At 47.6% G+C, this 22,724-nt stretch overlaps 1 protein-coding gene across 1 annotated transcript; it reads right to left on the bottom strand.

Moving 5' to 3' along the window:
* Positions 1-165: 165 nt before the first annotated feature.
* LOC133345610 (ADP-ribosyl cyclase/cyclic ADP-ribose hydrolase 2-like) lies at positions 166-15,099 on the bottom strand. Its single transcript, XM_061556531.1, has 8 exons — positions 14,824-15,099; positions 14,134-14,263; positions 13,912-14,029; positions 5,342-5,412; positions 4,241-4,305; positions 2,959-3,039; positions 1,549-1,638; positions 166-480 (listed from the first exon to the last, which is right to left on the bottom strand). Exons 1-8 carry the CDS (start codon positions 14,973-14,975, stop codon positions 381-383), a joined length of 807 nt encoding a protein of 268 aa, XP_061412515.1. The 5' UTR covers positions 14,976-15,099; the 3' UTR covers positions 166-380.
* Positions 15,100-22,724: the final 7,625 nt, after the last annotated feature.

Below are 22,724 nucleotides of genomic sequence, written 5' to 3'. Positions count from 1 at the left end.
GAGTATGTAGTTATATTTAGCTTCAACACGGGGCTGCTGAGGCCTTTGTCTCCCTAGTGGTGATGTTTTCATATCACACCTGGCCTCTCTCAGCAGCACAGTCAGCAGGTGTGATGTACCACCAGGCCTTCCCTGACATAAACTGGGGTATTATAGTAAATGTTTCGGGTGGACACTTTAAGAGGGAAACAATTATTTATTGGACATGACGTGACACTGTTTGAAAAGCAAAAATAAACAAACAAAAAATAAATGTAACATAATTATATAATAAAGAAAGCCACACAAATACAGAATGCAAGACAAAATTAACAAATGTCTCCTACACAAAGTGTTCTATGAATAACCCATGAATAGCACCACACTCATTTAGGTAACTGTCATAAGGTTGTTGAAAAGATAAGCGAGCCTGATACAGAGCAGGTAATTTCACAGTCGTGTGCATTAGGGAAGTACACGCACTCTGTGTTAGGCGATGTCCTGGAATGGAGAGAAAAAAAGCATTTTTCATTATTCATTGCACAAAATTAACAACCAATATCAAACGTATCGACTGGAATATTTATAAGCGTAATCTAATATTCATGCTTTTCTTTAACTATGTCAACAATGAGTGGCATTCATGCATTATGAAGGAAAACACGCTTTAGGTTCTGCTCTAATAGATGGACGTGAGACTCCAATGTCTTCATTAAGCATGGTCTCACTTTTTCCATCACCCTTCATGCTGTTGCAATGCCCCAATCTGTCTCACTCCTGTACATGAACTGATCTCATTGCTCCATGTGCATGGTGGTTTTCCTACGTAAACAAGGTGATGTCATATCCTATGCCATGATACTTTAAAATGAATCCAAAATCTTGTTTTTCGATCATCTGTCACATTCGGGGACATTTCTTGTGAGGCAGAGTAGTTTTTTTGTAATTGGTGACAAGTTGAACACCGACGTAGATAACAGTTTTCAAAATGTACTGATCTCCAAAGCAAAACAGAGCTTAAACAGTTCTCAACGATGTCCCGAAAAATACAAATGCGTATGTCGCCATGAGTACGGAGTGCTGTTTATTTATCTGTCAAGAGCCCAAATGTGTTTCTCTGACCGTGTCGATATCGTGTTCACCACCTACGCGATCACACACAATGCCTTCACACCCACAGGAAGGACATTCCATGATATATGTATGATCCATCAACCCCTGCCTCTACAGTGCTGGAGGTAGGGGTTGGTGGATGTATTTATATTCATATATATAAAAAAGGGAATTTTGTGAATATGTGTGTCTGTTCGAAATGTTTAGCATACTTACCGACATGCAACAAACTTTAAATTTGGCATGTGGGTAGCTTCCAGATTGTACACAATGCAAAAAGTAAAAAAAATAGACTTGTATTTTGGGGGGCGGGGAGGAGGCGCAATAATGGATATATTTTGCACGGCAAGTGAGCGGTGACGTCACATCTGTGATGTCACCCGCATGTGGCAGCGTCACGCCCCCCCCACCCTCCGCGTAGGCCGTGTATTCAGAGCATAAAGAGAAGTCACTTACTTGTTAGAATAGCAAGTGGATCCTATACCCTTTAGATTTAAATGATCAATCAGATCACGTTGAGTTCCAGAGTCGCATGTCTCTTCATTACTACAGAACACAACATCCAGGCCTTTATTGTTCACACAGTAGATTAGGATACTGGTTAAAACACGGTTACCAATGTTGTGTTTTTTTTCACACAAACACCAAAAATTATTTGCAACAATAGGGGCCGGTGCAAACAGAAAAAAATCCTATGAGCCCCGCTACCCACACAAAGAAGACAGTAAGATACATTTTCAACTTATGGATAATTTCTCTTATCAATTCCTGTGCATGGATTATATTATGAGTGACAGAACCACTTTCAGTCAAATTTTAATTGGATAATATCTACAGCAAGCACACAAAGGCGCAGGTTAACATTTCTAGGTCATGCCACTGGCGGAAGAACCAACACCAGAGGAAGCTTTACAGAGCTACTCTAGAGGGTATTTAGGCGAATTCTTCCACACTGGACAAACATCTTGGAATAGGTGGGAGTACCCACACTTTATCCCACCACACACTACTGGGTGGGCAGAGACGGTGGGGGGTTCAAGAAACTCCTATTGTTTCAACTGCCCCACCAGAAGATGGAATTTAACCGTTGACCTCTGTATTGCAAATCCAGTGTTCGAACTATTGCATCGTCACAACATCTAAGAACACACGATGTATTTGCTGCCAATGTTAATCTTACTCTTACTCCAACTTTCATGCAGATGACAGTATGAATTTATCACTCGTGTAGACCACTACCGGGGGACTTCTATTCACGGAACATTTTCAGTTTTCATCATCATAATGGTCATCGTCGTCAATATTGCTTCCGACTGGGCAACATCGTACCAGCTGTTAAGTTTGTTGGTGCACCAATAGATCAATCGCCATACCCACTCTAGCAAGCCTGATTTTGGTGAGAAGTTTTATTTTCTTAAAATGCTTTCATCCACGAGTTTAGCAACTCAGTACAATGATTGTAGTGCATGTGAAAGTTAGTGTCCTGTGAAAGGTGCTTTCTTTGAAACTATTGTGTCTTGTTTTGGTCAACTTTTGATAGGATGTAAGAACTTTTCACAGCAGCTTGAAATCCAGCATTGAGCTGCTTGTGAAAATGTCTTCTTTCAAGCTTTCACCACACACTACCACTCTTTAACCCCTGAAGAGACTCGTAGTTGATGCCTGCAGTAGTAATGGTCGTAAACAAACTACAATTAGTTTGTCCTTGTATTTTGTAGAACAAATTTGTAGTTTGTACGACAAATGTGTAGGACAGACAACTTTTATTGAGACTAACTTTGTTTAGGATTGCTCCCAATAAATATATAATTTACATACAAGGCCTTGGTCGATATGAATTGTAATTAAAAGTAACTAAGTAAATACCTTTCGTTATTGATAACCCAGATGTCCATATGAGTCACACGTGGAGATTGAAGAATCGGAACCTCGTTGTCATAAAAAATACTGCAACACAAAAATGTAAACATTAACTTATTATCATTGTAATGCTTCTTGCAATTTATCCATATACAACACATTAACAGTGGAAACGAATGTTGTCTATCAAGTGAATAACCACATTTAGTAGCTATCATAGCTTTTCATGTGAAAAGCACTTGAACATGCAGAGTATGTTTAAGTTTTATTTAATTTATCTTTACAGATAATTTTAACACATCTGTTCAAGTTGTTTAATTTTACAGTATTAGATGATTGAGGATTAGTTACAGTACGTATCTCGCTATTGTTTAGGCACATGTTGAAAAATGAAATGCCTTTTTTGGATATTATGGTAAAACGAAATGTTGATGGTTCTTTAGTCAATACTGTGTACCACAACATATATGGCTTCGGATAAATTATTAAATGTCAAATCATTCCAGCTGGCAACCCATATGAGAAGTGTAGTTAAATCATTATGATACAGAGCTCACAGGGTGAGTTCAGATTATATACCGCTCAAAGCTAAGTTGCAAAAAGCAATGAATTGTTAAAATGGAATGGTTATCCACAATCCTTTCGTGAAATGTTATATAGGCCAATTTAAAGTGACGTTAATTGTAGTGATGCCACAACAATGTGACTCAATAACTTCCTGCCATATTATGAGAAAAAAAGTTTTGCTGGCTGGCACACGGGAAGGCGATGATGTCACCCGCATCCCCCAGCGTTGAGCTGGATTAGTGCATCGAACTGACGTCACGCCTACCCCCCACCCACCCTCCACCCTGGCCGTGTATCACACACAAATGCGCGGACAGTGCTAGTTATTAAGGATGATAAATCAAGGCATTGGCTAACCTGATTATTTGGACATGGCTGTTTAATAATTGTTCTATATGCGGTAAACATAACCATTTTAACCACTGTCATCATGAGATTATCAGAAATTAAACAACAATGATTTGAACCTTATTGCAAACTGATTATTGCATTGTTACAGTTTGACAACATGGAAACACTTTATGCACTCATGTGTCACACTAGCAACACCGTAATACAATATTTCACACTGTAACTCAGTAATTAAACACAAATTTGAGACGTGCCACTTGTACATAATCACCTGCTCTTTAAAAAAACAATAGCAAGCCATATCAGCATTTGTGCTGTTGTCAGGAACGGGAATGTCTCTTTGGCTCATTTATATGAAGTATAAACTCACCTTCCTGGCTGGTAAGCTCCACCATTAAGCAACACTCCCACAACACCTGTGGCGGATTTCGCAAACTGAAAATGAATACGCGCACACCAAAATGAAATATTATTTCCTCAGCAGCAACTGTAACGGAAAGCCCAATAGCAGGCAAGATGAGTTTTTATTAGCAAAAAAAATAACGTTGGGATTGTTTTCCATAATCATCATCATCGTCAGCCACGCCTCCTACCCATTGCTGGAAGGAAGCCTCCTAAAGGTCCTTGCAAGCCCACGTGATCTCGCGATGCAACAATCCATCTCGCTCCTACACAAGCTAGCCTCATCGCTAAATCTCGGTGGTCATCATCTTGCCAAGAGAGTTCTCTCCTTTGACTGCGATTCCTTTACCGGTGTTGTGCATCAGCCATCATCCCTTTATAATGATGGGTCCTGCCAATATTGCTTATTTTTAAATCCTTTATATTAAGTTCGCTTGCTTGCTTGCGTGCTTGCTTGCGTGCTTGCTTGCTTGCTTACGACCGTGCAAATCTTTCGGTCGTTTTTTAACCCACTTCCCGTGATACAATCGAGCTGACATTTTACACACAGACTTGTTGTGCGAGACAATTAATGTTCGTGAAAATTTTTTTCCTAAATTTTACACTGTTTAGGGAAAACAAATTAAATATTTAATTACCAATTGCTTAATACAGGCAGACAATCATCTGACCCATAGGTGGCAGCCATCTCAAGCCATAGGACGAGAAGACTCTAGCCACAACGCATATAAAGGATTTATAGTGAAAAACTTTGTTTTTACGGGTTTACTTGTTCTCAAGTCACAATGTCTCTAATTTGCATTTGTTCCCCTTGTTTATTTCAAGTTACATTTCAGACATCGCTAATTGCAGACCATACAAGCCAGTAAACATTGTACATCTAGGCCATCAAGGGAGAGGATTTCAAAGTGAGTCTAAACAACAGATTCAAATGCATTGAGAAACAAAATCATGAAATGACAGTGGAGTATTGTCACCACTTTGAAAAAACAAATATAATTTCCTCAAGATGAATATGCACCTGTCAAATTTTTAAAAAGTGCATGCTAATTATGTGAATATGTATTACCCATGTTGAAGCAATCCTCCAGAAGTTTTTCTCAACACCTTCACAACCTTTGCAAGTTACATAATTCAAAGCTGAAAAGCGAAAACACAAACGCCATTATATTATAAAGTATATACAGTTAATAGTATCACCAAATCAGACCTTCCATCCTTTTGTAGAGGTGTAATTGCGCATGTCTACGAATGTTGAGGTGTGATTATGCATGGCCACGGATGGCCAACAAACACAAGGGGCGGGGTTACGGCCGTACACAAGGGTGGCGCTCGCACCGACGTCCGCATGTGTATCCCCCACGGGCCCCCCCTTGGGGGCAAGTCCTATAAAAGGTGATGAGCCGAAAGGCTCGGGAGTCGGGACTCAGCTATAACCAGAGAAGACGGAAGACCTGCTAGTGTAGGCCCCAGAGCTCCCCTGGCTCGCTGTCCTTATAAGGGCCGACCAGGGCAAGCCGGTGGCGTGGCCCCGCGAGCCCAGACGAAGCTGGTCTGGTGACTCAGGGAGCCGGGATCCCAGCTTAACCAAGCTGGGACAGATAGCCTCCCCTAGTCCCGTAGTGGAGGAATTGGTATAGGTTAGAGGGGTTAGCTGTCGAGAAATCCCTGTAGCCCAGTGACCTGTAAATAACTGTGTTGGTGTAATAAATAAGTGTGCCTCCGATCCTGTCGTCAAGCCTCCATATACTTACTACATCTGGTGTCAGAAGTAAAACGTCCAAACGATGGACACACGAGGGACGACACGTACCAAGGAGTCGGAGATGGAAGACGCCGCGGCCGATTCAACACCAGAGATGGCCGGGGTCGGATCGGAGCAGCCGGGGCCAAGTACGCCCGTGCCGCTACGACAAGAGGGGGGGCATGCGTCGGCTGAAGGACTCCGGCTGGCCCACTCCCGCCTGGCGGAACTGCTCTACGCCGCCGCCGCTGCGTTGGAGGAGATCACACGGCTGGGGGCTGGAGGGGCAGCGCGGGTCGACGACAGCAGCCGGCGCGCGGCGACGTTTCCCGCCACCCCGACGCGGCTGGCGGTTAAATTTCCCGCCATCTCTACAGTGCGAGCGGACGGCGGGGCCGGCCCGCGTCACGTGACTGCTGAGCGCCAAGCACAAGCCGTGACATCATCAACACCGGCCGGCGCGTCAACATCGGAGCGACCGGCGATGCCATGTGCACAGCCCGCCCACACTATCATCGGCGGGGAGCAACGGAGAGCGATCTACAGCCACGGACGTCGCCTTGCAGCAGCGTCTGCCGCCTCTGAAAGAATTCGTAGGCGCAGACGGAGACTGGGGCGGCTTCAAGAGACGGTTCATCGCTCATCAGGAGATGGCGAACTGGACGGACGCCGAGGCTCTACGCGCGCTGCCAGCGATGCTGGACAACGACGCCCTGGCTACCCTCACCTCGGCGCCGAGGGAAAAGCGCGCCACCCTACACCTGGCGTTGCAGCTGCTGTCAGCCGTCTATGGGCCGCCTTCGGACTGCAGGCAGCTTTTCCACGATCGGCGTCGGGGCACCAACGAATCACCTCTGGCCTTCCGGACTGCTCTCCTGGCTCTAGCGAAGGCTGCTTTCCCAAGGATGGACGAGGAAGGAGTGGATGCCATGGTGGCTGAGAAGCTGCTGCTACTCGCTGATGAGCTGGACGTCAACGTCCTGGCTCAAGACGACTCAGAGATGTCGTCCCTGCTGGTCGCGCGCCACATCCACGGGGGCTTGCGGTCCCTTCGTCGAAAGGCGGCAAAGGGGGCGGCCAGCCATGCCATGGCGGCTACCGCCCTCCCATCGGAGGAGGTCTGCGGGGTGGAGCGGCGAGGGGAATGGAGAGCGGCAGTACCACAGGCTCGGAATGGACCGAGCCGCCAGGAGCAGCCCAGGACATCGGGGGCGCTCACACGCTGCTACAACTGTGGCCTGCAAGGCCACGTTCCGTCAGGATGCCGGGCTCCCCGTCAGCGCGGGGCGACACCTCGTCAGGACGCCACGCCGTCTCCTCCCAAGCTCCAGCAGAGAAATACGGCGAGTCGCGGCACCTCACACGTTTGGCCCACGCACACATCCGACACACACTCACGCGCCCAACTAAACAGGGCTCCAAATTCCCCATCCGTCGCGCGCGATTGTTCGGTAATGCGGCGGGCGCTCCAACCGGGTCAGTGGTCGGAGCTCGCCCATCGTGTCGTTGCTGCGTCGGCGGGATCATCGGTCGTGGTCGGTCACATTGATGGGGTAGAGGTGCGGATTTTAATTGACACAGGGGCATCGGCGACCATTATATCTGATTTAATTTATAACATCCTTCCCGTTCAAAGTCGTCCCTTGCTCCCTGTTGACGTGCCGTGCTATGCCGCTAACGGGGGCTCTCTGGGCATTATTGGCCAAATCCGCGCCACTATCTGCATTGGGGACATTAAATTATCCGGGCCTGTTTTGGTTTCCTCCTCACTCGCGGTTCCGTGCCTGTTGGGGACGGATTTTCTGGCCAAAATGCCCATCCGCATCCTTATTGACCAAGGGTGCATTGAGCTCCCATCGGGCCGACGCGTTACATTTCTGTCTTCCCCCACCACGGAGCGTCGGGCGTTTGCCACCGTGCAGGCGTTCGTCACAAAAACTGTGCGCGTGCCTCCGGGGGCTCAGATGCTCGTCCCTCTTAGGTTGCGTCGGCCGTTTAATGAAGGGGTTGCGGATCGGGGGGTCTTGTTGGGACCATCTCGGGCCGGGGTAAATGGACCAGATTTGCTCGCGGCTCAGACCATGGTGAGAGGGGATGGGGACCCCTTCATTGCAGTCCTTAATGTGGGATCGCGAACGGCCGTGGTTCCTCAAGGGACCGTGCTTGCACACGCAACGCCGGTACCCTATGAGGAACCACTCGTGGGTCAGGTATCCACCGATCCTCCGTCACGACCGCATTCGGACTGTGATGACGGTTGGCTGGATGCGCTTTGCGCGGGTTCAGTGGACCTGTCCGACTCGCAGCGCGCGCAGCTGCGAGTTCTTCTGAGCGAATTTGCTGACGTTTTTAGTCAACACAAATTTGATATTGGTTGTACTAAATTGCTGCGACACCATATTGACACGGGTGACAGCGCGCCAATCCGCCAAAATCCCTTTCGGTTGAGTCCCGCCGAAAAGGATCATGTCAAATCGGCTGTTGATGACATGCTAGCCGCCGATATCATTTCCCCTTCCAATAGCCCGTGGGGCGCGCCGATCGTTTTGGTGAAAAAACACGACGGCTCACTGCAGTTTTGTGTCGACTTTCGGCGTCTGAACAAAATCTCTGTGGCAGATGCGTACCCGCTTCCTCGAATGGATGAGTCGCTCGATGCCTTGGCGGGGGCGCGATTCTTTTCCACCCTCGATTTGCTATCTGGATTCTGGCAGCTTCCTCTGGATGACGAATCAAAACCTAAGACTGCTTTTCGGACACCGCAGGGTCTCTTCCAATTTAACCGCTTGCCGATGGGTTTACATTCTGCGCCGGCAACTTTTCAGCGGTTAATGGAATTGGTCTTGGCAGGGTTGCAATGGGATTCGTGTCTGATTTACTTAGACGATGTCATCGTCTTTAGCAAATCCTTCGAGGAACACCTCCAGAGGTTGCGTGCTGTTTTTCTCAAAATGCGGGCTGCCAATTTGAAATTTAAACCACAGAAGTGCCATTTACTCCGCGAATCGGTGCGATATTTGGGTCACATTGTTGGGCGCTCGGGGATATCCACTGATCCCGCCAAAACGGAATGCGTCAGCTCCTGGCCGACTCCCACCTCTGTGGGAGAGGTCAGGAGTTTCATTGGGTTCGCGTCGTATTATCGGCGATTTGTGGCTGACTTCGCTACGATTGCGAAACCTTTGCATGCCTTGACGTCCAAGGGAGTCAGGTTTCATTGGGAGGCGGAGGAGGAGGCTTCTTTTCGCGCCCTCCGGAATGCTTTGGTGGGGGCTCCGCCGTTGAATTACCCGGATTTTTCACAACCCTTCTTGCTCGATACAGATGCAAGTAACACGGGCATCGGGGGCGTGCTGTCCCAGCTCATTGGGGGCGTAGAGCATGTGGTGGCTTACGGTAGTCGGGTACTGTCTCCAGCCGAACAGCGGTACTGCGTTACCCGTCGGGAATTATTGGCGATTGTTTATTTCATTCAGCAGTACCGCCCGTATCTGTACGGTCGGCGGTTCACCGTCCGTACAGATCATGCGGCCCTACAATACGCCCTGCGGGTTCAACAACCATCGGGCCAGTTGTCTCGATGGTTGGAGATTCTCCAAGACTATGACTTTGTCACCACATATCGTAAGGGTCTCCGCCACACGAACGCTGACGCCCTGTCGCGATTGCCACCCACTTCGGAGTGCGCGTGCCTCTTGGGTTCGGGGCGTTGTAGGTCTCCGAACGTCACCACCGATTCGGTCCTCGTGGCCGCTGCCGATGCGCCTTCGGTTTCGGGTCCTATCGAGCAAGAAGGGAGGGATTCGTTGCTGGGGTTGTCAGTCGCGGAATGGGGTCGCCTCCAAATGGAGGACACCTCCCTCCTCGCTCTGCGCCGTCGCGCGGGGGGGATTGGCCAGGGGGTGGAAAACGTTGACTCGTGGGGGTTGTTCCAGGGACTTTTAATGCACTGGGATGGTAAAACCCGGCGCCAGCGGCTCGTGGTGCCTGCTGCTTTAAGGGGTAAGGTGGTATGGGCTGTTCATGAGCGGCTTCTGCACTTGGGGGTTCATAAGACCTTTGCCACGCTCCAGCTAGATTTCTTCTGGCCGGGCATGGAAAAGGACGTGGGGGATCTCTTGGGGTCGTGCACGCAATGCGCGCAGAGGAAGCCACCTGCTAGGGGGTCCAACCCTCCGCTGCAGTCCATAAAAGTTTCCAGGGTTAACGAGCTCGTTGCTCTGGACATACTTGGCCCATTTCCCGCTACACCCAGGGGCAATAGGTATTTACTAACGGGGGTTGAATACTTCACGAGATGGCCTATGGCCTGGCCCCTGGCGAACCAGTCGGCAGCAGCCATCGCGGAGGCCTTTGTCCAGGGCTATGTCCTCGACAAGGGTGCTCCGGAACGGCTGCTTACTGACCAGGGTAGGAATTTTTCTGGTAAACTCCTACGTGAGGTGTGCGACCTCTTGGGTACGGAGAAGGTTCGGACCTCTCCGTATCACCCACAAACTGACGGGATGGTGGAACGGCTGCATCGGACCATCACGTCCATGCTGTCCCAGCAGGTGTCGGTATCCCAGACGGATTGGGACCTCCGCATAGCCGGTGTGTTGCAGGCCTACAGAATGGCTCCCCATGCGGCCACCGGATTTTCCCCTTTCTTTTTAATGTATGGGCGCGAAGTTAACCCTCCTGTGGCGACCCAGCTGAAGCTCTCGGCGCTCCAGGCGAAGTCTAATTTGTCCGAACACGTTAAATTTAACATCGCTCAATTGTCTGAGGCGCGGGAAGCGGCCGTGCAAAATTCTGAACTCCGCCAGAAGGCGAACGAGAGGCTTCGGTTGGGGCGGGTGCAGGTGGTCAAATGGGTACCAGGGGACAGGGCGTGGTTGCACTGTCCTCAGGTGCCGCTGGCAACCTCGTCGAAATTGGTACGACCGTGGCGGGGGCCAGTGGAGGTCGTGCAGGTTTTTTGGCCGCAATGTGTTCGCGTCAAATGGGGGAGGCGCCGGTGGTATGTGCACCCCTCAAGGTTAAAACCATTCGTCACGCCGCCCCGGGGTTCACACACACACACGCATGGCCAAACGTGTGAGGGTGTCGCCGACTCCCCGTCGTCGCTGCACTCGCCTAACCTGACGCCAACTGTTCCGTCCCCAGGTGAAACAGGAGTGACGGGCCCACGCCCACCAACCCCTCCCGGAGGGGTCGGGGGTCACTCGGCAGCGGAGCCTGACCCTCTTGCACCCGGACCGTCAACAACCGTCACTGAGCGTGCCGGGACGGGCCCTTGTGACGGACCCGCCGCGAGAACGCGCGCCAAAACGCGCAGACTTTTGTGAGGTCGGCCGTTGGGGGGCCTTGCGGACAAAAAGGGAGGGGGTTGTGAGGTCGGCCGTTGGGGGGCCTTGCGGACGATGGGAAAGGTGGCGTCCGGAGTGTATATATATGTTGGTTTTGGGGTGTTATCCGGGGGGGGTGCGTCGGGTTATTTTTTTCTCTCTCTCTCTCTTCCTCTCGTTGTTCTTGTTGAAGTTTTCTTGTTCTTGTTAAAAATTACGCGAGGCACACACGGGGTTTTTGTGAGGGATGCACCTTTATTCTGATTTTTTTTGCAGCCGGGGACGGCTGCGAGCTGTACAGGGGGGGGTGATGTAGAGGTGTAATTGCGCATGTCTACGAATGTTGAGGTGTGATTATGCATGGCCACGGATGGCCAACAAACACAAGGGGCGGGGTTACGGCCGTACACAAGGGTGGCGCTCGCACCGACGTCCGCATGTGTATCCCCCACGGGCCCCCCCTTGGGGGCAAGTCCTATAAAAGGTGATGAGCCGAAAGGCTCGGGAGTCGGGACTCAGCTATAACCAGAGAAGACGGAAGACCTGCTAGTGTAGGCCCCAGAGCTCCCCTGGCTCGCTGTCCTTATAAGGGCCGACCAGGGCAAGCCGGTGGCGTGGCCCCGCGAGCCCAGACGAAGCTGGTCTGGTGACTCAGGGAGCCGGGATCCCAGCTTAACCAAGCTGGGACAGATAGCCTCCCCTAGTCCCGTAGTGGAGGAATTGGTATAGGTTAGAGGGGTTAGCTGTCGAGAAATCCCTGTAGCCCAGTGACCTGTAAATAACTGTGTTGGTGTAATAAATAAGTGTGCCTCCGATCCTGTCGTCAAGCCTCCATATACTTACTACACTTTCATAAACCACAGCACTGAAGGACATATTGGAATCTTGCACCCTACACTTCATACAAACTTTGACACCAATATACAGTATTGCCGATATCACGTGTTTTTACGTCAGACAAGAAGGTTTAACTTAACATTATTTAATTGTTGCAGTGCTGAAGTGTTATTCTAAAATATTGATTGACATTTTTACGATATTAAATCACTTAGATTAGAACTAGCTTGAGGTGTCTTGTGTGGTCCATGCATTACGTGACACAAATCTGAGTCTATATCTCGCTGTCGAGACCTATAAACTTTGTGATGTGAGGAGGCATTGTAGTTAAATTGAAATTAAAAAACATACTCTTAGACAAGACAAAAGATAACCATTGATGAAAATAGTATTTAATTATAAATATCTGTCTACACAGCACTGGATTTTCATTCAAGTATGTTGCAATGCTATTTATCATTCAAGTGGTAGTGGTTACGTGCGATTATTAAGTAGTGCTCCTTTGTGTGTGCGCACTCTCAATTCTCAAACTATATTCTGTACTTGTCTCTTCCATGGAATTTGGCAAACCGTTGCACTTGAATGCATTGGTTATCCAAACAAATTTGTTTGAATAAAATGAATACTTCACAAACAGTAACTTTGGACTTCCACATCTGCTTCATAGTGATGCTGACTCACATTAAACTTTACAAAAGCACATTTTAAGTGCTATTCATGTAAAAAAAATGTATTTGTAATGTTTAGTTAATTATTCTGAAGTTATTAATTCCGAACTGAATGTCAGGTGCTAATTTAGTGTAAAAATGCAGTAATTAAAATTTTGACTTAAAACTTTCGTGACTGCAGGAATTAATATTCTATGGTTCTTTCGGTAAAGTCCCGTCGATAGAAAAAATAAAAAATAAAGTGATTATTTTCTGTTCCTGGTGACGACCGCTTGTGTTGCGATCAAAACGTCGTGATATTTTTAATCACTTTCTTTCTATTATTATTTTTTTCTATCTACGTGACTTTACCATAGAATATGCAGTACATTTTCAATGGTATAATTTGCAGCGTGAACAACTTTCTAAGTAAACAAATAAATGAACGTATTGGCGGTACACCGGTGCGCGATAAAAAATAGATTTTTTGCAATCATTATTTATTTTATATATATTTTCCCCCGGTGACAGAATGTTGTGGGGTGGTGCGTCAAAATCAGTTGTCGTGATGTCGAAGCAGTCGAAGACAGATGTTATGAGCAGCTAAACACGAAGATTCACAGTCTGTTGCCATATAGCAGCACCCAGCCTGATGACGACTGGCTGGCTCTGTGTTCCAAAGGCAAATTTGACTCCTCGTGCCCAAGACTTGGTCAGACGGTTCCTCGATTAATTTCAGAAATAATTTCTTAGCGGATGGTGGCATCAACATTTTTTTACTCACGGTGTCTGTCACACGTTCGAATGGCAAAGCAGCTGCTCAATCTAAGGCGACTTCTGATGGTGAGGCTGCAGCTCACTCAAGGACAACAGCGACATTCGTGAGACTGTTTTACGAGGACCGATGTGTTATGCTGCACCGGTGTACCGCCAATACGACCAATTCTGGCATGTTAAAAAAAGAAACCTAATGTTCTGGTAGAGCTATGCTGACGATTGGCTATCCGTTCGGGGGTACACGACTAGCAAAAGGTTGTGAACCACGATTGCAAGGCAGTGTGCATCTTCACATCGTTCATACCTTTACCATCTTTAGTTGGGCACCAGTGCATGTCATCTAATATATAACCCATCAGCGTTTCTTCAAACCTGATCCGGTCTCTGTGCTTACACGCTTTTCTTTTACTCCAAAAGAGTGCCTGAAAACACATTGTCATAGAATGAACACGTTTCACAGAGATACTGTATACGAAAACATGATGTGGCGTGTAAATACGTAACTCAGAATGTCTAAATACGTCACCTTGTCTTGTGGCACAGAATGATGTGCCAAATTAATGAAATTCGTGTAACTATCTGAAGAGATGTTACAATTTTTTTTGTTCATTAATGCATTGTAAAATGCTTCCCAAATCTTCTCACAATCTTTATTCCTAAAGGAAAAAGATAGCTTTGTCTTAATATAAGGTTAAACAGTTTATATTGGACAGTGCTGAGATTTACATCGCAAAATTTTAAACTATGGCCTGCCTTCAGAATGTTATGAAAGTCACAACATTAGCCTTCGAGTCACCTTTTAGGACAACCTAATGCTACACAGTAACCACATTTAGTGGTGCATTTTTTTCTTTTGCACTCTTTGATATTTTACATTTTCAATTATAGTTCAACACACGTTAAAAATTTAATGGAAATAAATAATGGACATCGTATGTAAGCCAGCTGAGTGTTCTTGACTATTGTTTATATCATAAACGGAAACATCTCAAAATATATTATAGTACTGATAAGTGAACTACTGTATATTTGAAAATAGAGAAGTTAGAAATGGAAATTGCCTCTCAATTACGCGATATCATAAACAAAGGCAAAGATATCCCAAACAATACGCCTTGTAAAAATTGCTATCATCAACACCATCATCTTCAGCATTATCACCGTAATCACCATCACCACCATCTGCGTTGTTAACGACACCCACCCACCCACTCACCCAAGGTCAGGATGGCTCTGCACGTAGTCTCTGCATCTTCCAGTCACCTTGCTTCGCAGGCTTGGGGTGGTTCCTGGTACGAATTCTGCTGGAAATCCATAGCCCCACGGCACAACCGCGAGCGTCAGACCCCACAGTACAAAACTGCCCATTGCCAAAACATTCAAGAAGGAAAAACAGGGCCCTGCGGGGTGGGCTGGTAGGAACGAACAATTGAATCTTTCTTTATCTTTCTTTAAACAACTACGCTGGTTTGGTCTTCTGCGTGCGTGTCTGGGCGTTTATTTATTTATTTACGGCCCCACCCTGACAGCTCACTCTGATTCGATAAAAATAAACAAATAAAACATCCGGAAGGGAGCGAAAGCATAGGTCTGGCAAGGTCTGCGCCGCAGTGGTGCAGTGCACTGTGGGCGCAGACCCCGCGCTGTGTGAGTGTGGTGTGTATGCAAGTGTGCGAATGGTAGTTACGCTAATATTACGTATATTTATGTCAAAAATGGGTGCTGCGATTAGTGGAGTCCCCAAACAACTTTACCTTACGAGTAGGCAGGGGTCGCTATACAGTGAGTCTTAGCGGACTGAGCTGGCAGCTTCACCTGCCGGGACCACGGCCAGTTGCGTAGCGCCCCCTACAGTTTCGCCCATGGGTCAATACCCCCATGGGGCAACACAGCTGACTGTTTTATGGGTACAATGGGTACTTTTTGGTTTATCCGGCGTATTACCATTATTATGTATTGACGTTGATCACGTCTCCATGGACGGCTTGCTGTCTACTTCGGTTGTGTAATTGACATGTTGTGCATGCTGCTGCTGGTAAGGGCATGTGTTGCATAATATGCAGCATGTGTCCGCGTATCATGTTTGCCACGGATGCAGTTGGCGTTACTGTACATTTATGATGTTTTGGAGTGCCAATCCCATGCACTTTGAAATGTAATAAACTGTCTAAAAAGGTTGCAGCCCAGCCCCCGCTGCTGTCACTCTCTGGCCGTTGCACAAGCCATATCGGAATTTGCGACATGCTAAAACAATGAGTACAGTGTGACCACCCGGGTAACTCCCGGGATCAAAATGGGCATTGCAAAGTGATCGATTTATTGAGATGATTATGGTACTACCACAGGGTATTGTGAACGGTTCAGGAGGAGGACAGGTCTGGATTTGTAAGTCTCACAGTACCGGTAAGAAGCGCCGGGTGGGGGATGCCCTCCACTGGGGTACACATTCTGTCATTATTAGTATATGATCATGCAATGTTTCTATCTGCAAGCTGTCATAACTGAAACGATCCCCGTTATTGTTCGATTGAGAAATGGAGTGACTCACACCTCTGATACCATATGTGAGGAACCCAAAAATCTGATGCATGCGTAAAACACCCACAATGGGAATACGTAAACGTAAAAACACCAACAAAATACATTTTAATATAAGAAGAAAATAGGTGGCCCCATAGCGCATCTGTCTGTGTGTGTACATACAGACGGAGGATGCAGGGGCCAACCTGTGTGCGATCGGAATGGTGCAATTGCTGACCAATGTCACTGTGGATGGCGCACACGCTGACGCACACCGGAGCTGTGTCTTTGCGATGCAAGGGCATGGTGGATAGTGGAACGCATATGGATGGTGCGTTACGAATAAAATAAAACAAAACAAACCGCTGGAAGCAGCCATGCGAGCAGGCTACCTTGAGAGCGATCGCGAATGGGTTGCGTGTCTGGAAGAAGCCTCGCTCTTTCAGGTGCCATACCAGCTTCGTCAACTCTTCGCTACGATTCTGCTGTATTTCATGCCAGCAGATACAAATGCTCTCTGGGATAAATTCTACGACGAATTGGCTCGCGATTACGAGTACCAGTACCGCCAGCTGACCAACAAAGAAGAAATAGTAAATCTTCTTGGTTCTTTCGGTAAAGTCACGTAGAAGGGAAGTAATAAAATAATAAAAATAAAACATAATAAAATAATTCTCACGACGTTTTGGCCACAACGCAAGCAGCCATCCTCACGTGAAAACCAGGTCTGTCGAGGCGACAGCGTCTGAATGAAACAGCACACGTGCTTGGAGCATATATATATATAAGCTGGGTTGGAAGGGGGGGAAAGGGCGCCTTGACAAAAGAATTTGCATTTCAAGAGGAATTTAGCATATTTATGGGAAATGCAGGTATGTGATTAGTACTACTTATGCCCGTGCATTATGCAGGATTAGCAGCATCAAAGGGAAGGGATATGGGAAATGCAGGTATGTGATTAGTACTACTTATACCCGTGCATTATGCAGGATTAGCAGCATCAAAGAAAATAAAAGAAATGGTAAAGTTCAAGACCCTTCACAGCCTCCACGAGTTCCTCACGGCAGGTGGGATGGCTCTGTCGGACTTTGACGACCTCCCGCAGCTTTCCAAGTACCCACACTTGGTCTTGGACTCGCTGCTTGAGAACAACCACATCCGCCGCAAATTGGAAGGATATGATAGAAACGAGCTACAAGACATCGTAGAATGTGCTGACAGACTCAACACGAACCAGAGAGAAATCTACGACGAAATTGTTGGCTCAGTCAAAGACAGTCAACCCGATCAAAAGCTGTTCTTCATCGATGGTCCGGGCGGCACGGGGAAGTCCACGCTGCTCAAACATGTGCCGGCGAAGATACGTCTTCAAGGCAAGATTGCGATTGCTGTTGCTTCCAGCGGCATTGCCTCGCTGCTGCTTCCAGCTCAAAGCATTTATCAAGGAGGCAAGTCTTATCGTTTGGGATAAAGCCCCAATGACGCACCGGTTTGCGTTTGAAGCGGTGGATTGCACGCTTCACGATATTTTGGACAATCTGCATGAACCGTTTGGAGGCAAAGTGGTTGTCCTGTCCGGTGACTTTTGACAGATTCTGCCAGTTGTGAAGAAAAGAACACCAGCTGATACTGTGGATGCGTGTTTCAAGTCGTCCGACCTGTGGTCCCACTTCAAGCAAGATCATCTGACTGTCAACATGAGAGTCCAGTGCGCAGAGAACCAAGAATCAGCCGCAGAACTGGCTGCCTTTTCTGAATTTTTTTTGGAAGTCGGAGAGGGTAGGCATGAAGTTGATCCGGACCTCGGTCCGGATTGCATGAAGATTCCGCCTGCCATGGTGATCGACAATCCTGAATATGACCCAGACATCGACGGAGATGAGGACGGCAATCATCTGCCCATTCCACTCGGGATGAAGAGGATTGTCGATGCCATGTACAGTGCAGATGAATTGAATTACCCTACGGTGGCAACGAACGACTACTTCGCTCACCGCACTATTCTGACGCCGACCAACGCCGCTGTGCAGCGAGTGAATGAGGCTGTCGTGGATCGCCTCAGAGAAGCTCCACAAGTGTACCTGTCTACAGATTCGGTTGAGGACGACGAGAGAGCAGGGTCAGCATTCTTTGATACAGATGTCCTCAACTCGGTGAACATCAATGGAGTTCCGCCACACAAGTTGATCCTCAACAAAGGCATCCCAGTGATGATGATGCGCAACTTGAACCCGGACGCTGGCCTGTGCAACGGAACACGGCTTCGCATCGTGGAAATGAAGCCACACGTCATTCGCGCGACAATCATGACAGGAACCCATAACGGTAATGAGGTGTTGATCCCTCGGATCCTCTTAATCAGCGACGACGACACGAAGGACTTCCCATTTCGACTTCGGCGCAAGCAGTTCCCCATTGTCCCAGCCTTCGCAATGACCATCAACAAGGCGCAAGGGCAAACTGTTCACAACCTGGCATTATATCTACCAACACCATGCCTATCGCACGGCCAACTGTATGTGGCACTATCGCGAGTCACGGCAAGATCCAACATCAAGGCGCTTATTGAGGGACCTGACGACGAGGAGGAAGACGGAGTGTACACGAAGAATAGCGTGTGTCGCCAGATATTTGAATAAGTTGCATTCTATATTTGAATAAGTTGCATTATTGAATATTGTCCATTGAGCATCTCATTAAAATAGATATAACCTCACAAAAATAAACATAAAACAATCACCAAAACATGTATATTGTGTCCAGCCACTTTCAAATCCCCACCAACCAGGTACATACACACCGCCCGCGAAGCGGGCGGCGACTGCTAGTGGCTATAATAAAATGAAATGGCAAAAAATGGCCGCCAATAAGTGGATGCTCCGTGGCCCTACTCTCCACCCGCGTAACCCCGCCCCGGCCACCCGTGGCCCCGCCCCATCTCGGTGTCCCCTGCTCCAGGTCGTTGCCCCGCCCCTTACCGCCGTAACCCCGCCCCAACCCCGCGTAGCCCCGCTCTCCACCTCGTGCCGCCGACGAGGAGGGGTAGGGAGTTGTTTTTAATGTAAAAGCTTTAAATGTAAATGTTTCTATTAAAAAAACATCAGGGAATGTAACATTGTTAAACATTAACTCCCTTTCACACACGTGGGGGTACGATACGAAGGGAGAGTTTGAGGCCTAGGTCTAGGCTTTAGGCCTAGCTGTAGGCTTTAGGGCGCCGTGAGTTAATTTTGAATTTACTTGTTTCAATTATTTATGTAAAAGCTTTAAATTTAAATGTTTCTATTTAAAAGCATCAGGGAATGTAAAATTGTTAAACATTAACTCCCTTGCACACACGCGGGGGAACGATACGAAGGGAGAGTTTGAGACGTTGTTCGAGGCTTGAGGCCTAGCTGTAGGCTTTAGGCCGCCGTGAGTTAATTTTTAATTTAAATGTTTTTATTATTTATGTAAAAGCTTTAAATTTAAATGTTTCTATTTAAAAGCATCAGGGAATGTAACATTGTTAAACATTAACTCCCTTGCACACACGCGGGGGGGGGGGGGTACGATACGAAGGGAGACTTTGAGGCCTAGTTCTAGGCTTTAGGCCTAGCTGTAGGCTTTAGGGCGCTGTGAGTTTTTTTTATTTAATTTCAAAGTTTTTATTAAAAGCTATCTCAGCGAATTATAAGGGAATGTTACACGTGTTTAGCCAGGAAAGCCTCATTAATTTAAATGTTTTAATTAAAAGCTATCTGAGGGAATTATAAGGGAATGTTACACTTGTTTAGCCAGGAAAGCCTCACAGAGTCTAAAGGTTTTTGTAGGGTCATGCTAAGTGTTTGCAGTAGGGGGCGATGTTGCTACACGGACGGACGGACAAATGGACGGACGGACGATATAATCTGTTGTAGGCTGGTCCACTTCGTTCCTACCAGTAAAAACCCTCTTCTATCAACTGACGTGGCACAGAATGATGTGCGGGATGTTTGTGTGTTAGCACAGAGCGCCTACAATGCAATGTCTGGCTGCAGTCGACCCACACTTGGGGCTTACTGTACTTCCTGAAACTAACAAAAAAAAGGAACAAAAACCTTTGGACGAGATCCAGGGCTCTTGTTGTTGCAGCGTTCAAAAATCAACGGTTTTGATCGTTCAACATTGAACGCTGAATGCTGCTAAAGGCCACATGGCGCTCAGCCAGTTATGCAGTATACTGTACTGTAGATGGCATACATTGAATAGCATTTACATGTTTATAAACAGTGTGTAAGATGAACATGAAGTCAGCTGACGTTAAACCGTATTACCTGTGTGCGATGTACCGCAGTGCAAATAAAATACACTGGTAGGAACCTCCTGGTTACACCAGCCCACAGGGGATTATTGTGTCCGTCCGCCCGTCGTGCATCCGAAAATGAGAGGGGTGGGGCTGGGTGGAGAGGGGAGGGTGGTGAGAGGCTGGGTGGGGAGGGTGAGAAGGGAGGGGCTGGGTGGGGAGTGTGGGGAGGGGCTGGGTGGGGAGGGGCTGGTCACCCCGTGGTGCCCTTATAAAACTCACCGTTTAACCTACTCACGCCGGCTTGTGCCCGCCCTCACAGTCGGCCATATTTGCGGAATACACCACGCCGCCGTTGACCCTGGCCATTGACCGAGCAACCCAACGTTCCTACCAGCTACCTCCGCAGGAATGTGTTTGGCAAATCTGCGCTATGGTTAGCTAATTCATTAACCCCATTGTCAAATCCAAGAAATCGAATTGCCTTTTAGCTATCCCAAGAACAAGAATTGGAATAGCTGACAAAGCCTTTGCCATAACAGGAGCAACGTTTTGGAACAATGTTGTTGCCTCACTTAACATCGTAAATCTTTATCTGGCAACAAAACTGACACCTTTTTTTTACAAGGCGTCATGTTTGCATTGGTCCAACAGCATGTGAGACTAGGCTCTAAGGAACGCTGTCTCGGGTGTGGACCAATCAACTTCAAGGACAGTGCATACATTATCAGAGTTATGTTTTTTGTTTGCTTTCCGACTGCAGGTATTGTGGTCTATGCAAACATGACTCCTTGTAAAAAGGTGTCAGTTTTGTTGCCAGATAAAAGGGTAAAAAAACAATTATCACAGTTATATCACTTTCACGGGAAGGCCAATACCATGATGAGGATTTTCTTAATTAGAACGCCATCTTTTCAGAGGTGACTCACAACAGCCCCACCTCGTGGCAATGTCACGAGCCGCCACTGATTACACGACGATCGATGCCTCGTGTCCTTGAGACCATGGCATGCATGGTGTGTGTGGTAGCATAGAGACCCTACAATGGAATATCTCGTGTGATGTCACCACACTTGTGAACATTTACATCCTGTACAGACAGTACTTCCTCAAACTGTTATTTATATGTGCATTTGAGACCAATCCCATTTCTATAGCCTTAACAGACTTTTGACGCAAGTGCTGTTAGTAAGCACATATGAAGGCCAGCACAGCCCATGATGGGTTGAGTTTCCAGTACCACGCCCAGCCGCCTTTGTTTCCCGAGTAGCGATGTTTACACATCGCACAAGGTACTTATTTGAGGCTGAGTCGACCTAGGAGGGGCCCAGGACCGGTTCAGATATTCGTCACTAGTTTTGTGTATGAGCAGGAATTGAACTCAGTTTCCTCGGTTCGTAGCACAGCGCGCGAACCGCTACACCACTACTCCCCACATGTCCACATATATACACACTCTCACAAACAACATGCTCACATAGCCACACTCTAATAAACACACGTAAACTAAACAATAACAAACGACGTCACCACGAGGCTTGTGCCAGGCTATGTGCACTTTGAAACTATATGAAGTTTCGAAGGCACGCTGGTAGGAGGACCCAGGTGCCATGGGTTGGCTGAGATGACTGCTAGATGCACCACCCGTGCCAACTGTGCCATCTCACTTGCGTTTTAGCCACCAAGCGCTCTGCTCATTGTTGTGAGCATCACTCCTCTGGCCAGCGTTGTTGTTGGAGAGCGACTCCAACTGGTCAGTAGCTTCCTTCACGACCCTCCTGCACAGAGGCCAATATTGACACAGCTGGTTCCAGTCCTCGGTATCCTCCCGTACCACACCAGTCCATCTCTTCTCTGGCCCATGCTGTGGCCGTTTACCACCTAATATCCAGCCAAACAAAAATTGCTTGGACATGCGGTGGATGGGCATGCAGGCTACATGATTCAACCAACGCAGCCTAACCTGACAGAGGAGCTCATTGATGGGACTGTGTCCAGATTTTCCAAGGATCTGTGAGCTCCTTACACAGTCCAGTCTGTTTAAACCCAGGATGGATCTTATACAGATCAGCTCGAATGTTTCAAGCCAACGCAGCTGTTCCTTTCGAGGAGTTAACGTTTCACAAGCAATGTGAAGGGAGGGAAATCCCTTAGGCGAACATACCAGGTAGCTTCTACACAGCATTATTCAGCGGATGAAAACATGCCAATTGACTGATTCGAAGTGAGACAGCTGCTGTTGCAAACCCAATTTCAAACTGGGCACTCACGGCGACTAACAGCTGAGGACGGATGGATCCGGCTTGGCAGCTGACTATACGCAACCAGTGATT

This window comes from Lethenteron reissneri, chromosome 22 (genome assembly GCF_015708825.2).
Source record: "Lethenteron reissneri isolate LAM-NWPU_2019-01 chromosome 22, ASM1570882v1, whole genome shotgun sequence".
Lineage (NCBI taxonomy): Eukaryota > Metazoa > Chordata > Hyperoartia > Petromyzontiformes > Petromyzontidae > Lethenteron > Lethenteron reissneri.
Note: the sequence above shows the minus strand (reverse complement) of the source record. Positions and strands in the feature narration are given on the sequence as shown.

Excerpts from the sequence above, each read along its gene's own strand:
- LOC133345610 (XM_061556531.1), bottom strand. The coding sequence starts at position 14,975 with ATGGGCAGTTTTGTACTGTGGGGTCTGACGCTCGCGGTTGTGCCGTGG. Across the intron at positions 5,413-13,911 it reads CCCAACTAAAGATGGTAAAG|CTTTGAATTATGTAACTTGC; the intron begins GTATGAACGATG and ends TTCGCTTTTCAG. Across the intron at positions 3,040-4,240 it reads GGAGCTTACCAGCCAGGAAG|TATTTTTTATGACAACGAGG; the intron begins GTGAGTTTATAC and ends TTTGTGTTGCAG.